Source organism: Camelina sativa, chromosome 20 (genome assembly GCF_000633955.1).
Source record: "Camelina sativa cultivar DH55 chromosome 20, Cs, whole genome shotgun sequence".
Lineage (NCBI taxonomy): Eukaryota > Viridiplantae > Streptophyta > Magnoliopsida > Brassicales > Brassicaceae > Camelina > Camelina sativa.
The window spans coordinates 19712982-19737067 of NC_025704.1; the positions used below are offsets into that span (position 1 = coordinate 19712982).

The following is a 24086-nucleotide window of genomic DNA, read 5'->3' on the forward strand; positions in this document are numbered from 1 at the left end:
GTCTCTAATCTTTGTTAGATGTTTCGGTGTGACAGGTTAAGGTTTGTTGACAAAGCATCGGTGGTAACTAATCCGAACGAGTTAAATGAAGATGGTAAGGCGAAGTATAAATGGAGATTATGTACTATGCAGCAAGTGAAAAACATCAAATGTGTGACCGCAATTTTACCTGTTTGGGTCACGGGGATCGCGTGTTTCATGCTGACTGACCAACAAAACATTTACGGAATCCTTCAAGCTATGCAAATGGATAAAACATTCGGACCACATAATTTCCAAGTCCCGGCAGGATGGATGAACCTCGTCTCCATGATCACTCTTGCCATTTGGATTTCACTTTACGAGTGTGTTATCATACCAATAGTGAAACGTATCACGGGGCGGAAAAAGCGGTTAACAATGAAACAAAGAATCGAGATAGGTATTAATTTGCCTTTTCTTTTTTTGTTAAGATATATACAAAATTATAGGTTTAGATATTGTCGGTATGAGTGATACAATGTCTTTCTTTTCCTTTCTATTTAGTTTCTCACATTCGCTGGTTGTATTAGGTATCATAATGGGAATCACTTGTATGATTGTCGCGGCATTCCAAGAAAAAAAGCGAAGAGCTTCCGCTCTAAAGAATGGCTCATTCGTATCGCCGGTTTCTATTTTAATGCTCCTTCCTCAGTTTGCTCTGGCGGGTTTAACGGAAGCGTTTTCAGCAGTGGCTCTGATGGAGTTTCTAACTGTTAGGATGCCCGAGCATATGAGAGCAGTTGCGGGAGCGATCTTCTTCTTGAGTTCATCGATTGCAAGTTACATATGCACGCTTCTTATAAATGTGATTGATGCCGTGACACGCAAGGAAGGGAAATCGTGGTTAGGAGACAAAGACTTGAACAAGAACAGGCTTGAGAACTATTTTTTCATAATAGCCGGCATTCAATTCGCGAATCTGCTCTATTTTAGGTTTTTTGCTTCAAGGTTTGCTACTGAGAATAAAAAAGGACACTAAAGATTTTTAGATAAGGCTTCAGAGGTTAGGTTCAATTTCCTTTTTTTTTCTTTAAACTTTCTTGCGTATTTGGACTTACTTTTCTTTTTAAAAAAAATATATTCAAAAGGGTTATTGGTATCTCTAAATTTATGTTATATTATTTTGAGATGCTATGTTACTTTTTTGTTTTATGTAATTTTTTGTGTTACTGGTGTGATGATTTTATAATTTTAAGATCTGGTGTTAGTCAAAATGTTTTGTAATCCTGTTAAATTCTAGTATATATTACTGAATACTGAATATAATGTTTGACATGTTGATTCATAAAAACATAAAAACTTTGGAATGTTTGATGAATATCATAATAAACAAAAATTTTGGAATGTTTCAAATAAACAAAAATAAATTAAATATTCCACATATATTTGAATATAAAAAAGTTTTCTATACATTTTTTTGACTTTTTAAATCAGCTAGCTCCCTAAAATAACAGCACCAATAAATCCATACTTTCATTTCAAATTTTCACAAATTTATTCTCACTGGATCTGTAATGGACCTGCTAATAATATCTCAAGAGATCTCTCCATTTAAATTAATTATGAACTAGATAACAAAAAAGAGGCATGTCTATCAAAAGACTGATGGGCCTTATCACAATAGTTCTTTTTAAGGAATCTTCAGAAGAAGAAAGCAGTAATTTTTTTGCTAATACACTACAGTGGGCTGCCAGTAAAACTGACTTCGAATGTGAAGACAGCTGGAAAAATTTGTGTCTTAAAAAATCTATGAATTTATCTACAAAAGAAACACAGTACACTAAACATTAAAGAGTTGAGTAGAGAATGACGATTGTGTTGTCACAATTCCTATAACTAGTGTAAACTAATTAATTACATATATGATATATGAATCAGATATATAAGTACGGGTATAATATCCCACATCGTCGAAAAAATTGGACAATGGTTCAGAGTCATACTATAAAAGATACCAAAATAATTCCGAATACAAATGAGTAGAAAGCTTGATTTATCAGATATTCAAACTTTAAAAACTTTTATTTGGTTTATTTTGGTTCTTTATTTTAAAGATTTTTAAAAGGTTAAATATGATAAATATTTAAAACTTTTAAAAACATAAATAGGATAATTATTATACTGTAGATACACAATAAATGTTAAAAATTAAGATGATATAGTATGAGTTAAAATATCTCGGGACATGGTTATATAGCAGAACATATTTTATTAATATTTATATAAATTAGAAAATATCATTAATTCGGTGTTACACGGGTAAAACATCATTTCATTATTTTGTTAATATTGTCAGTATCAGAGAATAGACATACTAATTAAATTGATTAAATAATTATTATGTAAAAAATAAATTATATTACGGTATTATATGGTTTAAACCATAAAATTGACAATTATTATATAGTTATAACATATTTAACCAACAAATACTACTTATAATTTAAATATTTTAGTTATAAATAATTTTGCTCCGTGGTGTACCGCGGGTCCTAATCTCGTCTACAAAAAAACACAGTAAACTAAACATTAAAGAGTTGAGTAGAGAATGACGATTGTGTTGTCACAATTCCTATAACTAGTGTAAACTAATTAATTACATATATGATATATGAATCAGATATATAAGTACGGGTACAATATCCCACATCGTCGAAAAAATTGGGCAATGGTTCAGAGTCATACTATAAAAGATACCAAAATGATTCCGAATACAAATGAGTAGAAAGCTTGATTTATCAGATATTCAAACTTTAAAAAGTTTTATTTGGTTTATTTTGGTTCTTTATTTTAAAGATTTTTAAAAGGTTAAATATGATAAATATTTAAAACTTTTAAAAACATAAATATGATAATTATTATACTGTAGATACACAATAAATGTCAAAAATTAAGATGATATAGTATGAGTTAAAATATCTCGGGACATGGTTATATAGCAGAACATATTTTATTAATATTTATATAAATTAGAAAATATCATTAATTCGGTGTTACACGGGTAAAACATCATTTCATTATTTTGTTAATATTGTCAGTATCAGAGAATAGACATACTAATTAAATTGATTAAATAATTATTATGTAAAAAATAAATTATATTACGGTATTATATGGTTTAAACCATAAAATTGACAATTATTATATAGTTATAACATATTTAACCAACAAATACTACTTATAATTTAAATATTTTAGTTATAAATAATTTTGCTCCGTGGTATACCGCGGGTCCTAATCTCGTCTAAAAAAACACAGTAAACTAAACATTAAAGAGTTGAGTAGAGAATGACGATTGTGTTGTCACAATTCCTATAACTAGTGTAAACTAATTAATTACATATATGATATATGAATCAGATATATAAGGTATAAATGAAATATATATATCAATAAATCTATTTAATTAGTCAAAGTACCATAAAGTGCAATCCACGTTAAACCAACCATTCACTTAATCGTAAGATTTTCATTATTAATCACTGAAATGGAGGGATGATATATTGAGCGTTTAGATGAATTTGAATACGAATTATGGAAATGTCTCCATTTAGATATATGGTTTAGTCTTTTAGATAAAATTAATGCATTGCGAAAATTAGTCCTCTTTATATTTTAAATCGATGAGGAAATATGCGTTGGTTTATATGGGTTTTGAACCAAGAGAATAGGTATGGGTGTACATGAGATTAGAGAAGTTCCTAAACCAAAAGAGTTCAAAGCTTGCATTTAGAGGAGGCGAACGATTTAACGTGCCAGAGAAAATCAATACTAATGACTATGGAATTTCCAGGTCGGTTTAACATCTCACATAGCTTTAGTGTTACTGATTTATTTATGTATGATGCATATGATTCAGAGGACATCGAACTTATCGATAAACCGAATATACTCAAAATTAGAGACGCACCAATGATACGTTCAAGGAAAAGAAGGGTTCAACAAAGCTGTGGAGACTCTTCTAAACACTTTAAAGCTGGGAGACATGTCAAGAATCACACAAGAATCCGCAACCTTTCAAAAGAGCTCAAATTCACCTGACTTAACGAAAACTTTGCAAGTCTCAGCATCAATGGTAAGTATGATTCCAACAACTAGAGCCTAAAGGTTTCCAACGCAGTCAGTGATATAATTTCGAAGTGCTTCTGTTAATTATGTCAATGCTTCCAAAACATTTTTAGTTCAATCGAATCAATATAAAAAATTTTAATATGTTTTTATTTATGGAGTAGCATAATACGTGCATATATATATATATATATATATATATATATATATATATATATATATATATTTTGTGCAACCATATATATATATGTACGGATTTTGTTAGGGAATTTTGCACTTACACCCACTTTTTCCTAAACTATTAATCCACACACTCACTTTCTACTATTACTATACCTTTCTTCTGTCAAATTACAATTTACACTCTCCAACTAAACTAACTTCTCTTTTTATTTTTACTAGGTGCTTCCCCACGCAACGCGTGGGTTGTGGTGTAGTTGGCACTTTCTTGTTTTTTTTGGTCTTTTTCATTTTCTCTTTTGTATTATTTCGTTTTAATTAGGCATATACGGGGTTTGCCATCACTTTTATTTATACACTATATGTTTATACCATTTCGTTCAGATGTGTATAATTGTGGCGTTTACTTTTTATGAATTATGAAGATGTTGTTTCTTACTTTTGAGGATCCAATCTTATCATTGATTGATATTGTTTCCAATACATTTATTGTATTATATATTTTCTAATTAACTGCTTATGTAAACCCTTCATACGTTGATGTTGCAATAATAAGTTATTTTTTTAAAATATCTTCCGTGTAAGTGATTATGTTTGTATGCCCATGTTTTGGTCTAATATCAATAAGATCGTTTCTGTTTTTCTTTAGTTGGCTTTGAAACCAATATTGAGTTAAGCAAATAATGGGTCGAATTATGGTGTTAATAAGTAATATAAATTCTTATGTATATATATTGTATATATGTGACTATAAATTTAGCTAACTAAAAAATTATGTAATATTTAAATACAATCTTGAACATATATATATATATATATATATTTATTTTTGTGGGAGGAATGTATGAAATTATTGGATAGAAGTTATTTTTGAGTTAAATGACCTTTAATGTCTTTAAAGTGAGTTAAATATTAATAAATTTTTATATGTGTCTTGACTTTTTTAAAAAGGAATACCAAGTGTTTCCTTCCAAATTTGAAGTGATATAGTATTTTAGTTTTCTTATATGATTTTATGAACTTCAATGTAAAAGTTTTTCAAAGTAATAAGTACACTCACTGATTGAATTATAAAATTTGGAGAAATGTTTATTTCGTTTAATCATCTGCTCTTTTAAATAAATTAAATAAGTATGTTGTTATTCCTACAAATAGGACAACATATATTATAGTTTAACCATGGAGTTAAGCAATGGAAATGGAACTTGTGATTGCAAGACAAAATGCTTATATGTTACACATTGATCGTTTAAAAATGAATAGGAACATCTAATTCTCAAATAAAGTTGATTGTTTTGTTAAAACCAACATATGTGAATTTAAATTTAACTATGCAAATTTAAAAAATAAATATGAATAGATTAGAAAGGCAAGAAATATAAAAGAAATATTTTTTTATATAAATAAAATAAAAATTGAAAACAATGTTAAATATATATAATACTTTCTACATTAAAATATAGAATCAAACTCTTACAAGTTACAACACATATGAGATATAACAACATTTGATATTGGTAGGAGAGGAGGAGAGAATGTTTACTATAAGATGGTAATCCAAATTAGATAATGGAGATGAATCTTTAATAAATAGAACAATGTAATATCTATATATATATAATACTTTCTAAATTAAAATATAGAATCAAACTCTTACAACACATATGAGATATAACAACATTTGATATTGGTGGGAGAGGAAGAGAGAATGATTACTTATAAGATAATAATCCAAATTAGATAAAGGAGATAAATCTTTTAAAATAAAAACAATGTAAAATATATATCATGTAGTCTCTAAAATTAAAATTTAGCATTAACAATTTACAATGATATTTCATTTTTTTTTTCAACCCATACAACAAAAATAAGAAATCAAAAATAACAAAAAAAAAAGAAAAATGATTTGAGGTATTGTAGAAGAGAATGAGAGAATGTGAAAATGAGATAGTAAAAGAATGTCAATATGAGAGAATGATAGATTGAGAGAATGCTTATTTATATGATAAGAAATGATGGAAGTTACATTTAGAACTATGGAGTTACAATAGTAATTTATTGTGTTTGAATAAAATTGAGTGGTAGAATATGATTAATGCATAATTTATTTTATTTTCAGTTATAATTTTATTTTAATGTGTGAGTTAAATGTATTGTGTTTATTGGATCTTAAATATTGTTTAAAGCAATTAGAAAGCAAATAAAAAAATAAAAAAAAATTAGAAAACATTAAATGAAAATCAACCAATAAGGAGAGACCAAAACCTTACTTTTATATATATGATATATTGCTTTAAACTTTGAAATGAGAAATATATTATAAACAATAATTTTACATGAGAAATATATTAATTTAGCCAACCAAAATATGAATATAAGTTTAGCCAACCAAAATAAATAAAAAATATTAAAATTTAACCAAAAATAATTTCTCTTGAAAGATAATAAGTTAGTAGGAGGAATGAATTAATGTACAATTATTGGATAGGAGTTACATTTGAGTTAAATGGAGTTACATGTCTTTAATTATAAATAAATATTTTAATTTTTTATAACCTAAAATAAAAGGAATACCAAGTGGCTGAATCAAAATTCACATGATTTGGTTGTTTGTTGATATAAACTCAACACTTACACATAATATTTCAAAATAAAAAATATTACTTTTTAAGTGACAAACTAAATTAGTTTTCTTATAAAATTATATGAATTCTTCAATCTCAATAATTTTTAAAATCCCAAGGATAACTTATATTTTTTTGGTTTTCTCTCATCAATTTAATTTATAGTGCTAGATTTCATACTAATGGTTTCATCTTTAGAGAATTTAGTGAAATGATATTTTTAAAATTATATTTTATTTTTATATTTAAGTTCCAGTTGAATATGTTTTGTTTTTTGGATAATTTTTATTTTGATTAAAGACACAAAAAACCAATTGTTTAATTATGTTCTTTTTGTTTTCAAAAACCTCAAATCATAAAAAAAAAATATATATTATATTGATCTCTGCAGATTTAACAATTGGATCACAAAACAAAATAGTCTTTATAAATGGATAAATGGATAATTATATTGATCTTTAAATATTATATTGATCTTTATAAATTATTTAAAATGATACATGAATATGTGAGATAACCAGAGACATAATAGATAATTACATATGGATCATTTCAACTTTATGATCTTATTGTGTGGTGAATATTGTAAGGAAGTATGAAAATAATGACTTATAAGATGTTAATATAAAATAGAAAATGGAGATAAACATTTTAAAAGATTAAAATAAATATATAAGATATACATATCATACAAACTCTAAAACTAAGCTTTTACAATGATATTTGATTTGATTTTTTATAACCCATACAACAACAATAACAAAAAAAAAAAAAAACAAAACAAAACAAAACAAAACAAAACAAAACAAAAAAGAGATTTGAGAGTAGTGGAAGAAGATGAGAGAATGAAAGAGTGATAGACTAAGAGAATAAGATAATGAGTATTTATAGGAAGAGAAATGATGAAAAATTACATTTAGAAAAATGAGAGTTACAATTCTAATTTATTGTTTTGTTTTAATACAATTGATTAATACAACTTAGTGGAGAAATAAAGTTAATGCATAATTTATAGGGAGAAGCTATAAAGATTTCAGTTTTATATTATGTGAGTTAAATGTGAAAATTAATTGTTTTAAATTTGTGTTTTAATATAATTTTTTTTTTGTTAAAATTGTATTGCCAAGTGGACCAATAAGAAGAGACTGAAACTCTACTTTTATATATATGATTTTCTTTTACTTTCTCACTTCTCTCTCTATTATCTCTTTCTCTTTTAATATTTTGTTTCTTTAACACTTGTTTTTTATTTATGTATGATGCATATGAGAACCTTGCCTTTAGAATCATCTAGGATTACTTCTCATGTTTTTAGAAGGATGATGAAGAACGGCATTATGATCCCCTCTTCAAGGAGAGGTGGTTACCGAAGCTTCGTCAGGCCTTATTCTCCTTACCCCCTGATTACCGAAACCACACATATGCAAATCTGTTATTTCAGGAAAGACCCCCATACACCAAAAAGCTTGAAACCCAGGTCTGATGTATTTTTTCTGCTGCAAACCGGCTACAAACTTTGTGTGGAACTTCTTAATCTCCATGGCCGCCGAGGACTTCATGCGAGAGAGAACCCACCTGTTATGTTACGGTCCTGCACTTATCCATTCCGACTCCTGGTTATAATAGCTTCACCTAGGATCTTGAGCTTGTCCAATGTATCATCTCCTTCATGCTTACATGACGAGTACAAGCAACATGCCCTCATCACCACTTCCACACGCTATGATTTGTCTAAGCTGAACTCTCAATCCTCGACAACTCTAGCAATCAACCTCAACCAATGGAGCAACATCACCTTTGCTCAAACCCTTGTCAAAGCACTACCTCAAGTAGTTCTTCTTTTGCCGGCGAGAAGCACGTCTTTGGCCCCTTCATCAACGCCATTTTGTCTTGTGACACTGGCTAATCAGTCCTCCTTTGACTCGCTCTTGGAAGACTTGTTGATAATCCTAGATCTCACATGTATCAAAAAGCTTCATAGCTTTTGGTTCAAAGCTCTCAAGAAACCATTATCGACTAACTGTTTCTATCACTTTATCTCTTTTATGTTGGCATTGGGGAGTGCCCTTTCTTATTGTATTTTAAACTTTGGAATCTTAGATTCCTCTTATCTTTGTATTTGGTTTCTATCTTGATGAATGAAAACTAATGTTTGTCCNAAAAAAAAAAAAAAAAAAAATAACACTTGTTTTTTTTTTTTCATTACTATGTTTAAGTTTAGTAACTTTAGTTGTTCACAAAAAAAAAGTTAAGAAACTTGTAAATAAACGTTTTTTGCATTTTTCAATATTTTTCTTTCCACAAAAAAATAATAATTTATGAGACTAATCTAAATCAAATACAATTGAATTGGTCTTCATAGTCAAATCAACAATTTATTAGTCCAAACTAAATTAATTAAATAATTTAAAAATTAATGAATTTCTTTAACTAAAATTTTAATATGAAATAGACTGTTTGTCCACATACTTTAAGCTTAAATTAGATGCATAATGGATTAACAAAATATTGCATTCATAAGTAGTTATTCATTTGGATAAGTTTTAAGAAACTTTGATCTGTTACCAGTACCCACAAATTCTATTAGTATCCACATGACCATGAACATATGGATTTCATGTTGTCATTGTATCCTAAACTCTAAATCTCTATAACTCGCAAATTCGGTTGGTATCCACATGACTACAAATATATGGATTTAATGTGTTGCTAGTACCACATTTATGGTCATGTGTTATGGATTTGATAACAAACTTTGATGTGTTACTAATACCCACATTTATGATCATGTGTTACTAGTACCCACAAATTCTATTGGTATCCATATGACCATGAACATATAGATTTGATGTTGTCGTTGTATCCTAAGGCCTAAATCTCTAGAACCCACAAATTATATTGGTATCCACATGACCATGAACATATGGATTTGATGTTGTCGAGGTATCCTAAACCCTAAATCTCTAGAACCCACAAATTTTATTGGTATCTACATGACCATGAACATATAGATTTGATGTTGTCGTTGTATCATAAACCCTAAATCTCTAGAACCCACAAATTCTATTGGTATCCACATGACCATGAACATATGGATTTGATGTTATCGTTGTATCATAAACCCTAAATCTCTAGAACCCACAAAATCTATTGGTATCTACATGACCATGAACATATGGATTTGATGTTGTCCTTGTATCCTAAACCCTAAATCTCTAGAACCCACAAATTCTATTGGTATCCACATGACCATGAATATATGAAATTGATGTTGTCGTTGTATCATAATGTAGAGTAATTCATCTAAAATATAGTAATATGGATTTTAAAATATAGAAAATATAAAATCATAATTATTGTATAAAAATAAATAGATAATTTTTTGATAATAACTACTTAAAGTGACAACAAAAGAAAAATAAGAGTAAAAGAGAAATATGAGAGAGAGAAAAAAAGTAAAATAATCGATTAAAAAACAAATTATCCTCCACCAATTTTTGTTTTTACTCCAAATCAAATACAAGATCAAAATTGTCCAAAAAATTAAGTCACATATGCAAAACACATCCAAAAGTATACCTTCCATTCAAAGTGGGTGTAAGTGTAAGAACTTTGATCCAAATTAGGTGTAAGACCATCTCCATTGGTTTTTTCTATTTTTTCCTCTATAATAGAGGTGAGTTTTACTCCAATTGTCCTCTATTCTCACCTCTAAAATAGAGATTGCTATTTTTTCCTCTATTTATAGAGGAACCTTTGTAAAAAAAATAGGGTTCTTCTATAAATAAAGAAAAAAATAGCAATCTCTATTTTAGAAGTGAGAATAGAGAACCATTAGAGTAAAACTCACCTCTATTATAGAGCCAAAAATAGAAAACCGTTGGAGATATCCTAAGACCATGTGCATCGGTGTAGTTTTGGACCGTCCCCCGTTATTTTTCGATTTAAAATAAATAAATAAAGGCTCAATTCAGAAGAAACATATCTTCATTTGGGACGTTTTTTGTCCGTCTACTTGGACATGTGCTATGTTGTGATTGGTTGAAGATTTTCTGTAGGGTTAAAACAAAATAATTTGTCGAGACAAATTTCTAGACTTTTCTCTTCTATCTCAACGAATTCCCGTAGCTGATCTTCTCTCCTGAAATCTATCAATCGAGTGAACGTTGCTTTGAGGTTAATGATCCCGTCTCCTCTTCTTCTTCTTCTTCTCTGTTATCTAATTCTAAAGTTTATTCCTTTTTTTTTCTCTCAATTTTTGATTGATTGCAAAAGAGTCTTCTCTGTTAGCAAGTTTTGTTAAATCTTTCGATTTCAAGTTTTTGGGTTTCGAAGTTTTGATTTTAATAAGCAATCAGCTGTTTAGTATAAGAATCAATTCGTTTCCTTTTGGTATTTTTTTCTCTCTTTCTTTCTAATTTTGTCTCTCTATAGATAACATTTGGTTTTGTCCGATGATGATCGTTGATTGTTTTTCACATGGTTAAGTTTGGTGTTGACAATTTCTGTTTTCAATAGAAGAAAGAATCATGTGATACAGAGACATAGTCAAAAGATCTTATCTGATAAGGATATGCTAATCTATTGGATACAGAGACATAGCTTATATCGGGTTTTGCTTAGAAGTTGCATTAGCCATCTTCTCTTGGATAATCTATTTGGAATAACGGCTAAGCAACTGTCTCTTTTGCTATGAGCTTCTATTCGATGTTGTGTGTACGTTTACTGCATATGCTTATTCTCTCTCTGAATTTTCTTTTTTGGTTGTTGGGCATTGACAGAAGGAACACAAGAACGTTTTTGGATTCTGGGGAATTATGGATTTTAAAGGTAAAAAATGGGTTGGGAATATGTACCAGAAGTTTGAAGCAATGTGCTTAGAGGTTGAAGAGATCATTGTGCAGGTGAATGCTTCTAAAAGTCCTCTGAACATTGTAACCAACTTCTTATTTCTCTCTTTGTAGATTGCCTCCAACTTCTTATTTCTCTCTTTGCAAATTACCCAATAGAACTGTGCACCAATCACTTCAATGTTTCTGTGAGACAGCCGGATGTAGTATTTTATCAGTACACTGTAAGATTGATTAGTTGTTTTTTCTGCATTCTTTTACCAGTGTTTGTGTGTGAGAGAGAGATGCTTGACATATTTAGATGCTTGACATATTTTGCTTTCTTGCAGGTTAGTATCACCACAGAAACGGGTGATGATTTCAAAGGAAAAGGCATAGGCAGAAAGCTTATGGACCAACTATTCAAGACTTACTCTTCTGATCTTGATGGTAAAAGTTTGGTATATGATGGAGAAAAGACTTTATATACTGTTGGTCCTCTGCCATAGAACGAATTTGACTTTCAAGTCATCTTGGAAGGTTCATTTTCAAAACGGTGTGTCCCTCTTATTTGGAATAATATTTAATCTTCTCAAGATAGATCTTGTTGATGTTCTAACACAGTCTTGTTAAGTTTGTAGCGATTGTGGTGTCTATGATGGTGGTAGTCCTTCCAGTACTTGCAAAAGATCAAAACGTTCTTTCTTGCCAAGAAGTTACAAGGTTTAGATACATTTTACTGCAAAAATACCGTTTAAGTCTGTTCTTGTCAATCAGAGAGGAGCCGATACACCAGATAAAAGTGATCAGGATGCACTTTCGCTTAACATTGTTATTTTTCATTATATGTTGTTGTTTTTCAATTTTTTGTAACTTTGTAACATTGGTATTTTTCATTGTAATGTTTAAACTTTCAAAATATTATTATTTTATTTGAAGAACCAAATATAAATAACCACCAATGCTCATACTAAAAATAAGAAACTTTCAAAATATTATTATTAAATATAAGGGACCAAAAAAAAGTCCCAACCGATGTGGATGCTCTAAGTGCAATTGACCCATTTTGTTAAACAAAAAAAGTAACATTCATGGAGTCGTGACTTGTGATTCCTGATAAGGTCTCTTCCCAAATCTGGGAAAAGGAGAGGTAGTAGTGGTGACTGGTGAGTGATGACAAAAAAATAAATAAAAATAGAGTACTGACTACATTTATTTTATTTTTAGTATATAGATATAAGTTTTTTTTTTTGAACGAAAGTATATAGAAACAAATAACTCAAATAAGTAACACCATAAAACTAAATAAAAACAAATTAAAAATAAAACAAAATAAAAATAATTAAAAAATTGGTCCATTCGATCTTATTGTTCGCCGCGCCGGACAGAATTTACTCGATCCCACGTGCGAATACGGGACCACTATGTTTAAGTAAAGCCAATGAACACGTGGCAAACATCGAGTGCTCTCCTCTAATTCTCCGTTCAATCTAAAACCGTTCATTCTGGGTTAGTTTGAGAACATCGTACCAACCTGTCTGCTGTTTGGGGAAGTCATATTTGTGTCCATCGAAGAGGTTTTTTTTTTTAATTATCTACTGTAACTCTGTGAGTTATGTGAATTCTAATTTCTGTATAGTTAGATTTAATTTTGCTTGTTTATTGAATATATATATATATATATATCTCACGTGAAGAAATCGAATTCCATTTGCTGTCGCATGTTTTCTGTTTTGGCGTCTAAATATAGATTCATTTTAGGTTGAGATTTTTGACTAATTATACCACATTCTCGCATATTTCTTTAGTATGGATTTGATTATTCATTACATACACTTGTCTAACTTATTATGTTCCGCAACATGTGGTTTGCTGTCATCGATCATCTAACCAAATTTTGTGTGTGTTTGCTGTCATCAAAGAAATTTTACAAATGTATCATTTGTTCATCAGGTCACATAAACCAATTTAATATTTTTAACAACATGTCAACATTGATTGTCATAAAACAAGAACTTTAACTCTCATATTGAATAGTTAGGTTCAAAGACAAAAGTGGTAAATATATATAAAGAGTTTACTGGATACCATGTTCTATATAGTGCTATTTTCACCTTTACAGCTCTCTTTTTTGTACATATAATTTACCACTTTTGAACATATTGGAACGTTGCATATTTGGAAAAAGAAAAGTCTGATCAATTCAAAAATTATACATGTTTGAGTGATATTTTCTGAGAAAGTTAATGGTGAAAGTTGATTTTATATTGAATGCGTTTCTGTTGTAAGATTATCATTTAATTTAGCTGACTCATGAATATTGATATACTAGATAAAATGTAGAATTCGTAACATATAGAAGATTAAATTGAAAGCTACGTTTGCATAGTTCTGGACTCATAAGCCACAACTCTAGATTTAGACGAAATTGTAAGTCATGGTTTTTTTTTCTTCTAATTTGCTAATACTAATATCATTAATCAATTGAAAAGAACAAGTAGAGTCAATCATTTATAAGGTGGCTCCTATATGCTAAAGCGACATCGAAAGTCAAAACAGTTAATTCATATTCATGGACTTCGCAAAACAATAGTAAGCATTTAATAACAAATTGATGTCAGATGACTTCGCTCATCAAATCTTGTGACTACAACACCTATCAGCAGCGACCAATCTTACTCTATTCTCAAATCTGAAACTGATTAAGAAGAGTATACAAAAATTGTTTCTCAACAATTTGTATTGTCAACAAATCAGGGTTGTGTTTTCTTATTATTTTAAAGTTTAATAGTATATATCACAAAGCCTTACCATAAAGTAATCATACGATTAGACACAACATACTTGTACATATATACATCTACATATCTGTTCTTTAATATATTTACTCAATAAATCACAGATATATATGAACATATCGAAGTGTTTCCTAAAGTCTCAACCATCATCGCATGGAACGAAATGACTAATATATGATCAGAATTATAGCAGAGTTAAATCAATTGATCATCATTAAACAAACCTACATGATACACACGAACCCTAACTGTATCAATGAATCAAACATCGTATAATCTCTGAAATTAAATATACAATAAAATACGAAGAACATTTATAATGAATCAAACACTTCAGCGTAAATAAACATAGTTTTACCTTATTCATAAACAACTAGTACAGAAACAAAAGCATTGATCAGTGAATAATGTAAAAGAAGGCTTTACATTAAGCACATAGAGAAAGGAAATAGGAGACAATACATATAGAAAGGGGAAAATTATATAATATAATCATACAGTTGCACCCGAGTAATTAGCCATCAAAGACTGACCTTGTTGTGGCTGCTGCTGTTGCTGTTGCTGAAGCGGTATAGGCGGCTGCGTTTGCGGTTTCTGCCTATTGACTCTCTTCCTCTTCTTCTCGTAGCTAACACCGCGAGCTTTGGCCTGGAAGTCTCTAACTTCACGGAGGTATAACCTGACGGCGCGTGAGCCGAATGGGTTAGCTTCCGGAGGGCCACCGTTCTCCTCGTAGGCGGCTCGGAGGCGGCCGATAAGGGCGTCGAGGGAGCCCCAGGCTTGCCGGAGAGGGCAAGGACAAGGAGCGGGAGGGTTAGGGAGGCCAAAGAAGGCACAGTTCTGGTGGTGGACCTTTGTTTTCCCGAACTGGTCGAGGTAGCGGAGGAACTCAAGCACGTGTGCGCCGCTGCACGATGGGAGAGAGAGCGGAGGACGGTGGTTCCGGAGGTACTGGCAGAAGGTGTTCCAGTCACGGCGTTTCTGGTTCTCGTACCGGCTTGAGGAAGGAGGTGTTAATTGTGTTGAGGAATTAGGGTTCTTGTTCGGTTGGTTAGAGATCAACTCCATGGCTTTTTTTATTGATCTTGATTTTGGATGGAATCGAGATTTAGGGTTTGTTTCTTTTATATGGATCCGAAGAAAGATTAGGGTTCTTTTTTTTTTTTTTTGTAGATCGAGAGCTAAAGATCAATAATTGAGCAAATAGAGAGAAAAAGTGAGAAAGAGAGGAGACTTAGCTGGTTGTGATGATGAGATTGATACTATAAAAGGTATAGATTCATCTTTCGCAGATCAAATCGAACAAACACTAGTGAGCAGAACTGGTGAGGCAAAGAGAGAGAGAGAAGTGAAGTTTTTTTGCTGCTTATTATAGAAGAAGATGAGAAAAGGGGATATATAAGTGGAAGAGATCCTTTTTTTCCTTTTTATTATTTTCTAGCTTTTCTACTTTGGGAGATGATGGAGAGACAATACACAAAATCACACTTGTCAAGACTCAAAAGTGTAGTGTAGCTTCAAGACTCAAGACGAGCATTAGGAGGTCATTTAAGGAGAGAGAGACTGAGCAGATGAGTACAATAGAGGAGAGAGAGAAGAAGAGGACTAAGTGTTACACAGCGTAGAAAAGGGTAATTTCATAGCTGAAGAGAGAGAGAGTGTGTATGACCAATGGGTCAAGTGGGGAACTTGAAGTTGAACATTGACATGACATGATGAGGGAAGAGTCTGTGTTCTTTGCCTGCAATTTGCAGCGACATTTTCATTTTATCATTATTATTTATTTTCGTTACTTTATGCGTTGCGTTTATTTACTTTCTTTTCGCATTATTCTTGTTTCCTTACTTCACTTTAATTTTTTACTTTGATAACGACCTGATTAACATATAAATATTTTTTTTTATTTTTTTCCGGAAATCATGGGTTATGAACATAGAATACACCCCTACACACTACTTTTAAACACAAACGTTTCTTGTGATAAACGGTGGATTAGTACAATACCTCTTTGTTGATTATAAAACCGCACATAGGCTTTCGAAGCAACAACATCTGTTCAGTATTTAGCATATATATTGATGCGTTAGTAGTGTCCGTACCCCAGAAATTAAATTCGTTCTCAGAAACGTTTTTATTTCCTACAAGTCGATCGAGAAAAGTTTTATGTATACGGCTTTTGTCTCAATGGTAAAGGCTGCCAATTGAGCAGCTTGTAGACATCTTGTTAACTTTGGCAATAACTCCGACTGTATTTTTAGAACCAAAGTATTTGGACCAAACTTAACAAGTTTCTATTGATCGATCATTAAAAAATAAAATATACTTCATAAAGAGTAAATTTCAAAGAACATTATTTTCTTGGTCAAAAACATGTATCACATACTTTTAATTTTATTTAGTGGTAACAAAACAACAACATTTTCAAAAAATCATATATAAACATTCTATGATCTTGCATTGGATTTAATAAATATTTAACATCTTACATCTTTAAAAACTTAGTTAAAAAAATCAATGTTGAAACCTTTCACTATTGGGTTTTGGCAGTGTGGAATCGACAATCTATAGTTGTTAACTTGTTATCTATCGCAAGCGTTACCTATTTTCTATCGCAAGCGTTACCAAATGTCACACTACCAAAGCATTCTATTTTATTTTTTTTATCATTCAATGTTTTAATTAATAACTACTAGTATATAATTACATTATATATTTTTTTTAAGAAATACATCATAATGTCCATTACTTCAAGAGAATTTGTTATTAATGCCTTTTCGTTGATACCCCTTTTTAATAATACCCATTTGAAGATCATTTTTAATTATACCTTTCCATTATTTTTTATAGACATTTTTGCCTTTGTTTTATAATTATACCGACAATCTTATTATACCTTCGCCGTCGACCTTCTTCGTCTTCGTCATCGTCTCTTCTTCTCCGGAGACATCTCTCCTTCTCCGGTCGGATCTCTCCTCCGCCGTTATCATTGTTTCTCCCATCGTCTTCGTCTTCGTCTCTTCTTCTCCGGAGATATCTCTCCTTCTCCAGTCGGATCTCTCGTCCGCCATTATCACTGTTTCTCCCGTCGTCTTAGTTCTCTCTTTTAGTTCGTCGTCTCTTCTACCCCCTTCGTGTAAGTGTTTCTCCCATCGTATTGAGCAATTGAATTTTTAGGTCTTATAAAGCAAATCTCTCCTCCGCCGTTATAAATTGAATTTTTTTAGGTCTTAATCACTTGCTCTTTTACATCTGTTCGTGATAATAAAGTCTTTTTCTCCCATCGTGTAAGCTTGTTTCTGTATTTTTATTTTTATTTTGATTTCAATTTTGTGTTAGCTATTAGATTGTTGTTTCGATTTCAAATTTGATGTCAGAATTTTTTTAGGTCTTAACACTTGCTCTTTTAGATCTGTTCGTGATAATAATGTCCTTTATTAGATCTTTGGACATCTACTGTTATTCTTTGATATAGTTGTTCGGATCTCTCTTCTTTTAATGTAGTTTTATTGGTTTGTTTTCTCAGGATTTGTTTGGGTGTACAAATGATTGAATTGTATTCAGTATGTGGTTTGTGGAAGTTGAACAACAACATTCATTGGGAATTTGAGATGGATAATGAAAGGGGAGCTTCTTTGATTAACATTGATGAGAATACTAGATTTAGTGAGTTGGTAAAAATTCTATTAGAAGATTTTGACATTGATATTCAGGCACAATGTTTAAAGCTTAGTTATTCATTGCCTGCTAAGTCTTCTACTATAGGTAGTATTCCTATCTTTATTAGAAATGATAGGCAGCTTGAAGCTTTTAAACTCAAATATGCACAAAGTGGAGGAGTTCTTCATCTATGTGTTACTGTTGAGGATTTTTGTGAGATTGTAGAGCAGGTATTTTTAGTAAACTCATTCTCTTGTTCTTTCTAATATTGTTTTAGAAAAGTAACTGATTTGAGGAATGTTTCTTTATCAGGGTCAACCTAGCTCTACTCCTTTTATTGAGAGTGTTACTGCTGTTACTCAGGTAACTTTCTACTTTAGAATTTTAAATTATTTATTGCTTACAAAACCTTATAAAATTCTTTGAAAACACTTGTAAAACGTTTTAAATACTTTACAAATCCTTTCAGGATCAAACAAGCTCAAATCTGTTAGTTGGGAATGCTATTGATGTTTATACTCATACTCAGGTAATTTACTGCCTTTTCAACCCGTTTTAAAAACCTTTGAAAACAGTTGTAAACCTTATTAAAAACTGTAAACCTTATTAAATCCTCTGAAATCACTTGTAAAACCTTTTAAAAAACCATTGATTTGTACTTTCAGGGTCAACCAATACCAAATCCATATGTCGAGAGTGATCCTCCTGCTGCTTCTTCAAGTCAATATACTGGCACTTCTGATGATTTTACTGCTACTCATACTCAGGTAACTTACATTTAAACACTTTAAAAAACCTTTTGAAAACGGTTGTAAACCTTATTAAATCCTTTGAAATAACTTGTAAAACCTTTTAAATAACTTGTAAAACCTTTTAAAAAACCATTGATTTGTACTTTCAGGGTCAACCAATACCAAATCCATATGTCGAGAGTGATCCTCCTGCTGCTTCTTCAAGTCAATATACTGGCACTTCTGATGATTTTACTGCTACTCATACTCAGGTAACTTACATTTAAACACTTTAAAAAACCTTTTGAAAACGGTTGTAAACCTTATTAAATCCTTTGAAATAACTTGTAAAACCTTTTAAATAACTTGTAAAACCTTTTAAAAAACCATTGATTTGTACTTTCAGGGTCAACCAATACCAAATCCATATGTCGAGAGTGATCCTCCTGCTGCTTCTTCAAGTCAATATACTGGCACTTCTGATGATTTTACTGCTACTCATACTCAGGTAACTTACATTTAAACACTTTAAAAAACCTTTTGAAAACGGTTGTAAACCTTATTAAATCCTTTGAAATAACTTGTAAAACCTTTTAAATAACTTGTAAAACCTTTTAAAAAACCATTGATTTGTACTTTCAGGGTCAACCAATACCAAATCCATATGTCGAGAGTGATCCTCCTGCTGCTTCTTCAAGTCAATATACTGGCACTTCTGATGATTTTACTGCTACTCATACTCAGGTAACTTACATTTAAACACTTTAAAAAACCTTTTGAAAACGGTTGTAAACCTTATTAAATCCTTTGAAATAACTTGTAAAACCTTTTAAATAACTTGTAAAACCTTTTAAATAACCATTGATTTGTACTTTCAGGGTCAACCAATACCAAATCCATATGTCGAGGGTGTTCCTCGTTTTTATTGTTCTCCTGTTGCTTCTTCAAGTCAATATACTGGCAATTCTGATGATTTTACTTCTACTCATACTCAGGTAACTTACATTTAAACACTTTAAAAAACCTTTTGAAAACGGTTGTAAACCTTATTAAATCCTTTGAAATATCTTGTAAAACCTTTTAAATAACTTTTAAAACCTTTTAAGTAACTTGTAAAACCTTTTAAATAACCATTGATTTGTACTTTCAGGATCAACCAATACTAAATCCATATGTCGAGGGTGTTCCTCGTAACATGACAACCTCTGTTGGGTATCCATCTGGTTCTTCACACTCAATTGGTCTAATCGATGTTGAGTCACTGTTTTGTGGAAAGTTATTCAAAGACAAAACAGAAATGAGAAGTCAGATGCGGATGTATGCAGTCAAGCATAGTTTTGAGTTTCATACTTTTAAGTCAGACAACAAGAGGTATGTTCTTAAATGTATTGATGAAAAATGTAGTTGGAGGCTACGTGCAACTAAGGCTAAAGCATCAGATAGCTTTGTTGTTCGAAAGTATATTAGTCAGCACAGCTGTGACTCTGCTTTAAGGAATGTTAATCATCGCCAAGCAACTGCAAGGACTTTGGCTGGTTTGGTTAGTAACCATTTTGCAGGAGGAAAGCTTCCTCTCAGACCCAAACAGCTCATGGAAATTTTTAGGAATGACCATGGAGTTGGTGTCTCGTACTCAAAAGCATGGAGAGCTCAAGAACATGCATCAGAACTTGCTAGGGGTATACCTGCTGATAGTTATGAGGTTTTACCGAGTTGGTTTCACATGATAGAAAAGAAGAATCCAGGTACTATCACTTACATCAAAGCTGATTCTGATAATAAGTTTAGATATGGTTTTCTGGCTTTTGGTGCATCAATTAGAGGCTTTAAGTTGATGAGAAAAGTTATTTCTATTGATGGCGCCCATTTGAAATCAAAATATAAGGGAACTTTGCTTGCTGCATCAGCTCAGGATGGTAATTTTCAGTTGTATCCTATTGCTTTTGCTGTTGTTGATTCTGAGAATGATGCATCATGGGATTGGTTTTTGCGGTGTTTGAAGACTATTATTCCTGATGAAGAGGATCTAGTTTTTGTGTCTGATCGGGCTTCTTCAATTGCAACTGCGCTATCAGTAAATTATGTACATGCTCATCACGGGATCTGCACTTTCCACTTGCAAAAGAACCTGGAAACACGATTTAGAGCTTCGGCTTCTCTTCTTCCAGTTGTTAATGATGCTTCAAGAGCTTACACTCAGTATGATTTTGATTATTTGTTCACTCAAATTTCCAATGGTGATCCGGATCTTGGAGAATATCTTTGGCAAGCTGATATTAGGAAATGGTCACGTGCATATTCTCCTTTAAACTGGTACAACATTATGACATCTAATTGTGCCGAGTCCATTAACTCCAGGTTAAAAGAGACTCGTGAGTATCCAATTATCTGCCTGTTTGATACAATCAGGTCTATTTTGATTAGGTGGTTTAATGAACGACGTGAGGAGAGCTGTCGACATCCATATGCTGTTACTACAAAAGTTGGGAATAAGATGAATGAATCTTATAATAATACTACCCGCTGGCTTGAAGTTAGTCAAGTAAATGAAAATATCTTCGAGGTTAAAGCAGCTTTAAAGACATATATGGTGAATTTGGACACAAGGAAATGCACATGCTGTATGTTTGATATTGACAAATTCCCTTGTGCACATGGAATTGCTGCTGCCAAACATGTCAATCTCAATGAAAACATGTTTGTTGATGATTATCATTCCACTGAAAGGTTATAACTCTCTTTTTTAATAAGGTCTTTAAAAGGTTGCTAAAGTAACGGATCCGACAGGTTTTTACAATGTTTTAAAAGGTTTTAAAAGGTTTTATAAGTTATTTAAAAGGTTTATAAACAGTTTAAAAAAGGTTTTACAAGGTTTTACAAGGTTTTTCAAAGGTTTATCAAAGTTATATTAGTCTTATCTTCCTCTTTTTTATTTTACAGATGGCGTTTAGCATATTCAGAGAGCATTCACCCAGTAGGTGATATGGAGTATTGGGAGATTCCAGAGAGTGTTAGTACTTCTATTCGGCCACCTTCTACTCGTATACCTAGTGGCAGGCGAAAGAAAAAGAGAATAGCTAGTTCATTGGAGTATGGAAAGGCTAAGACAAATTCAAAACAATACAAATGCAGTAGGTGCGGTCAGTGTGGACACAACAAATCTAGTTGTGTTGCAGCTCTCTAACTCTCTCTCTCTCTTTAATTCAACTTGAATTTGTTCTTTTTAATAAAATATTTTCAGTCTGTGGTGTTGTAAACTCTATTTTCTCAGAATTTTTTTTCAGATTTTACAGTTTTAAATCATTATAAACAACTTGTACTGCCTTTTAAAATAGCAAGTCGTACTGTTTTAAAATCATTTACAAACAACTTGTAAAATCTTTTAAAACATGTTAAAAACCATATATACTCTTGTAAAACCCTACACCGATTAAAAACCACATATATATACCTTTTAAAACAACTTGTAAAACCTTTTAAAACATGTTAAAAACCTTTTAAAACATGTTGAAATCCATATATACTCTTGTAAAACCCTACAACGATTAAAAACCATATATATAAACTCTTGTAAAAAGCAAGTCGCCACACTCTCTCTCTCTCTTCCCCTTCCCCTTCCCATTCCCCTTCCTCTTACTCTTCTTCATCTCTCTCTCTCTTCTCTCTCACTACAAAACCCTAAATTTCTTTTGATTTCACCATCTTCAGTCTCCTTCACTTCTTTGTAATCAAACACCAAGCAAAACCCTCCAACGATTTTAGATGATTTGAAGAGATAGAGACGATTTCGAATTTTGATTTCGAATCGCTTAAGTTTTTTTTGTGGAAGACGATTGAAGGGGTAATAAGCGAAGAGTCACTTGGAAACACACGAAGGGGTAAGATTTTAATAGATAAGATTTCGAAGGGTTAATTTATTGAAGGGGTATTACGCGAAGTGTCGCTTTGGTTCGGTTTTAATTAAGCGTTGAAGGGGTACTTTTTGTAAACCAAAGCGACGTTTCGCCTATTATATATACATTTTGTCTCACGATAACTCCTCAATCATCTCTCATATTCGAAAAATCAAACCTTTGTCTCCTAAATCATCTCCCAGATTCGAAAAATCTATTTACATTCTTCCTTCAATCCGTCAGAAATGGCCCGTCGTTCTCCTTCAAGCCTTATAAGGACTGATCTGAGATGTCTGAACAGGGATCTTTCGCCAAACATCACAGCAGGTAAACACATACATCTTCAGAGTAGATTTGTTTTACTGTTAAGGATAAAAGAGATTGAGTGTTTGCCTTTTTTTTAGTAACTGTTGATGACGACATTTTCCGTTGGGAGGCTACTCTAATCGGACCAGTGAATACTCCTTATGAAGGGGGAGTGTTTAAACTTAGGCTTACTTTTCCACCTGATTACCCAAGTAGTCCCCCCAAGGTATCTATTTTTGATTATACTCCTTTTTATTTTAGCAAGCATGATTATTAGTACTCCTTTTTTGCAGCAACTCAATAGTTTTTTAAATAAAATTTCTTGATTATGCAGGTTGTTTTCATCACAAGAATTTGCCACCCAAATGTAGCAGATAGGGGAGGCATTCACCTAAAAGGTTTGAGGCGCGACTGTTGGACTCCCATGTCCATTGTTAAGCTTTTCAAGGAATTAGTGGAGAAGTTGATTGAACCAGAGGTCAATGATGAGGAACAGACCATTGAATATCTTGCTAACCTCTACAAATCTGATAGGAGAAGGTTTGAAGCCATGGTTAGAGAGATGACTAATCAATATGCTGGGAGAGGAAACTGAGATAGTTCATATCTATTTTTAAGAACTCTTGAATAATTTATTTTGTTTTTGTTCTTTGTAATAAAATATTTCAGTCTCTGCTCTTGTAAACTCTATTTTAAAAAATATTTTTTATTCAGAGTTTACTGTTTTAATATTAGAAAAAAATTGTAAAGCTTTTAAAAAAGCAATTGATATATATCATTATAAACCATTTGTAAAACCTTTTAAAATTTCTAAAAACAAGATATAATCTTAAAAGTTTAAAAGGTTTAAAAGATTTATATGCCCGTTTAAAAGGTTTTAAAACCATCTAAAAAGGTTTTAAAAAGTTTTTAACACTTTTAAAGCTTTCTTGAAACCTTTTAAAACCTTTTGAAGCATAAAATAATATTAACCCGTTTT

General features: G+C 31.3%; 4 protein-coding genes, 1 long non-coding RNA gene and 1 pseudogene across 6 annotated transcripts in view; 4 read left to right on the top strand and 2 right to left on the bottom strand.

Annotated features, from left to right (window-relative positions):
- LOC104771282 (protein NRT1/ PTR FAMILY 2.8) overlaps positions 1-1105 on the top strand; it is a 9396-nt gene extending 8291 nt beyond the window's left edge. The window contains exons 4-5 of the mRNA XM_019242172.1: positions 36-421; positions 552-1105. Of these exons, the coding sequence (XP_019097717.1) occupies positions 36-421; positions 552-1000 (835 nt within the window). The 3' untranslated portion in view covers positions 1001-1105. The remainder of the gene's footprint in view (positions 1-35; positions 422-551) is intronic.
- LOC104771283 lies at positions 11039-12507 on the top strand. Of its 2 annotated transcripts, none has more exons than XR_002036959.1 (4): positions 11039-11069; positions 11675-11797; positions 12073-12278; positions 12364-12507. It is a non-coding gene; the product is annotated as an uncharacterized LOC104771283 (long non-coding RNA). The 2 variants fall into 2 exon arrangements; XR_002036960.1 differs by lacking the exon at positions 11039-11069 and adding an exon at positions 11093-11285.
- LOC104771284 (protein LIGHT-DEPENDENT SHORT HYPOCOTYLS 1) lies at positions 14794-16088 on the bottom strand. The gene has a single exon (XM_010495792.2). It carries the CDS (start codon positions 15586-15588, stop codon positions 15013-15015), a length of 576 nt encoding a protein of 191 aa, XP_010494094.1. The 5' UTR covers positions 15589-16088; the 3' UTR covers positions 14794-15012.
- On the bottom strand, positions 15658-16280 carry LOC109131379 (annotated as a pseudogene).
- LOC104772679 lies at positions 18129-22092 on the top strand. Its single transcript, XM_019241916.1, has 5 exons — positions 18129-18407; positions 18490-18540; positions 18647-18706; positions 20059-21635; positions 21849-22092. The coding sequence occupies exons 1-5, from the start codon at positions 18129-18131 to the stop codon at positions 22090-22092; spliced, it is 2211 nt and encodes a 736-aa protein (XP_019097461.1).
- LOC104772680 (ubiquitin-conjugating enzyme E2-16 kDa-like) lies at positions 23047-23702 on the top strand. The gene is made up of 3 exons (XM_010497267.1): positions 23047-23128; positions 23206-23333; positions 23442-23702. Exons 1-3 carry the CDS (start codon positions 23047-23049, stop codon positions 23700-23702), a joined length of 471 nt encoding a protein of 156 aa, XP_010495569.1.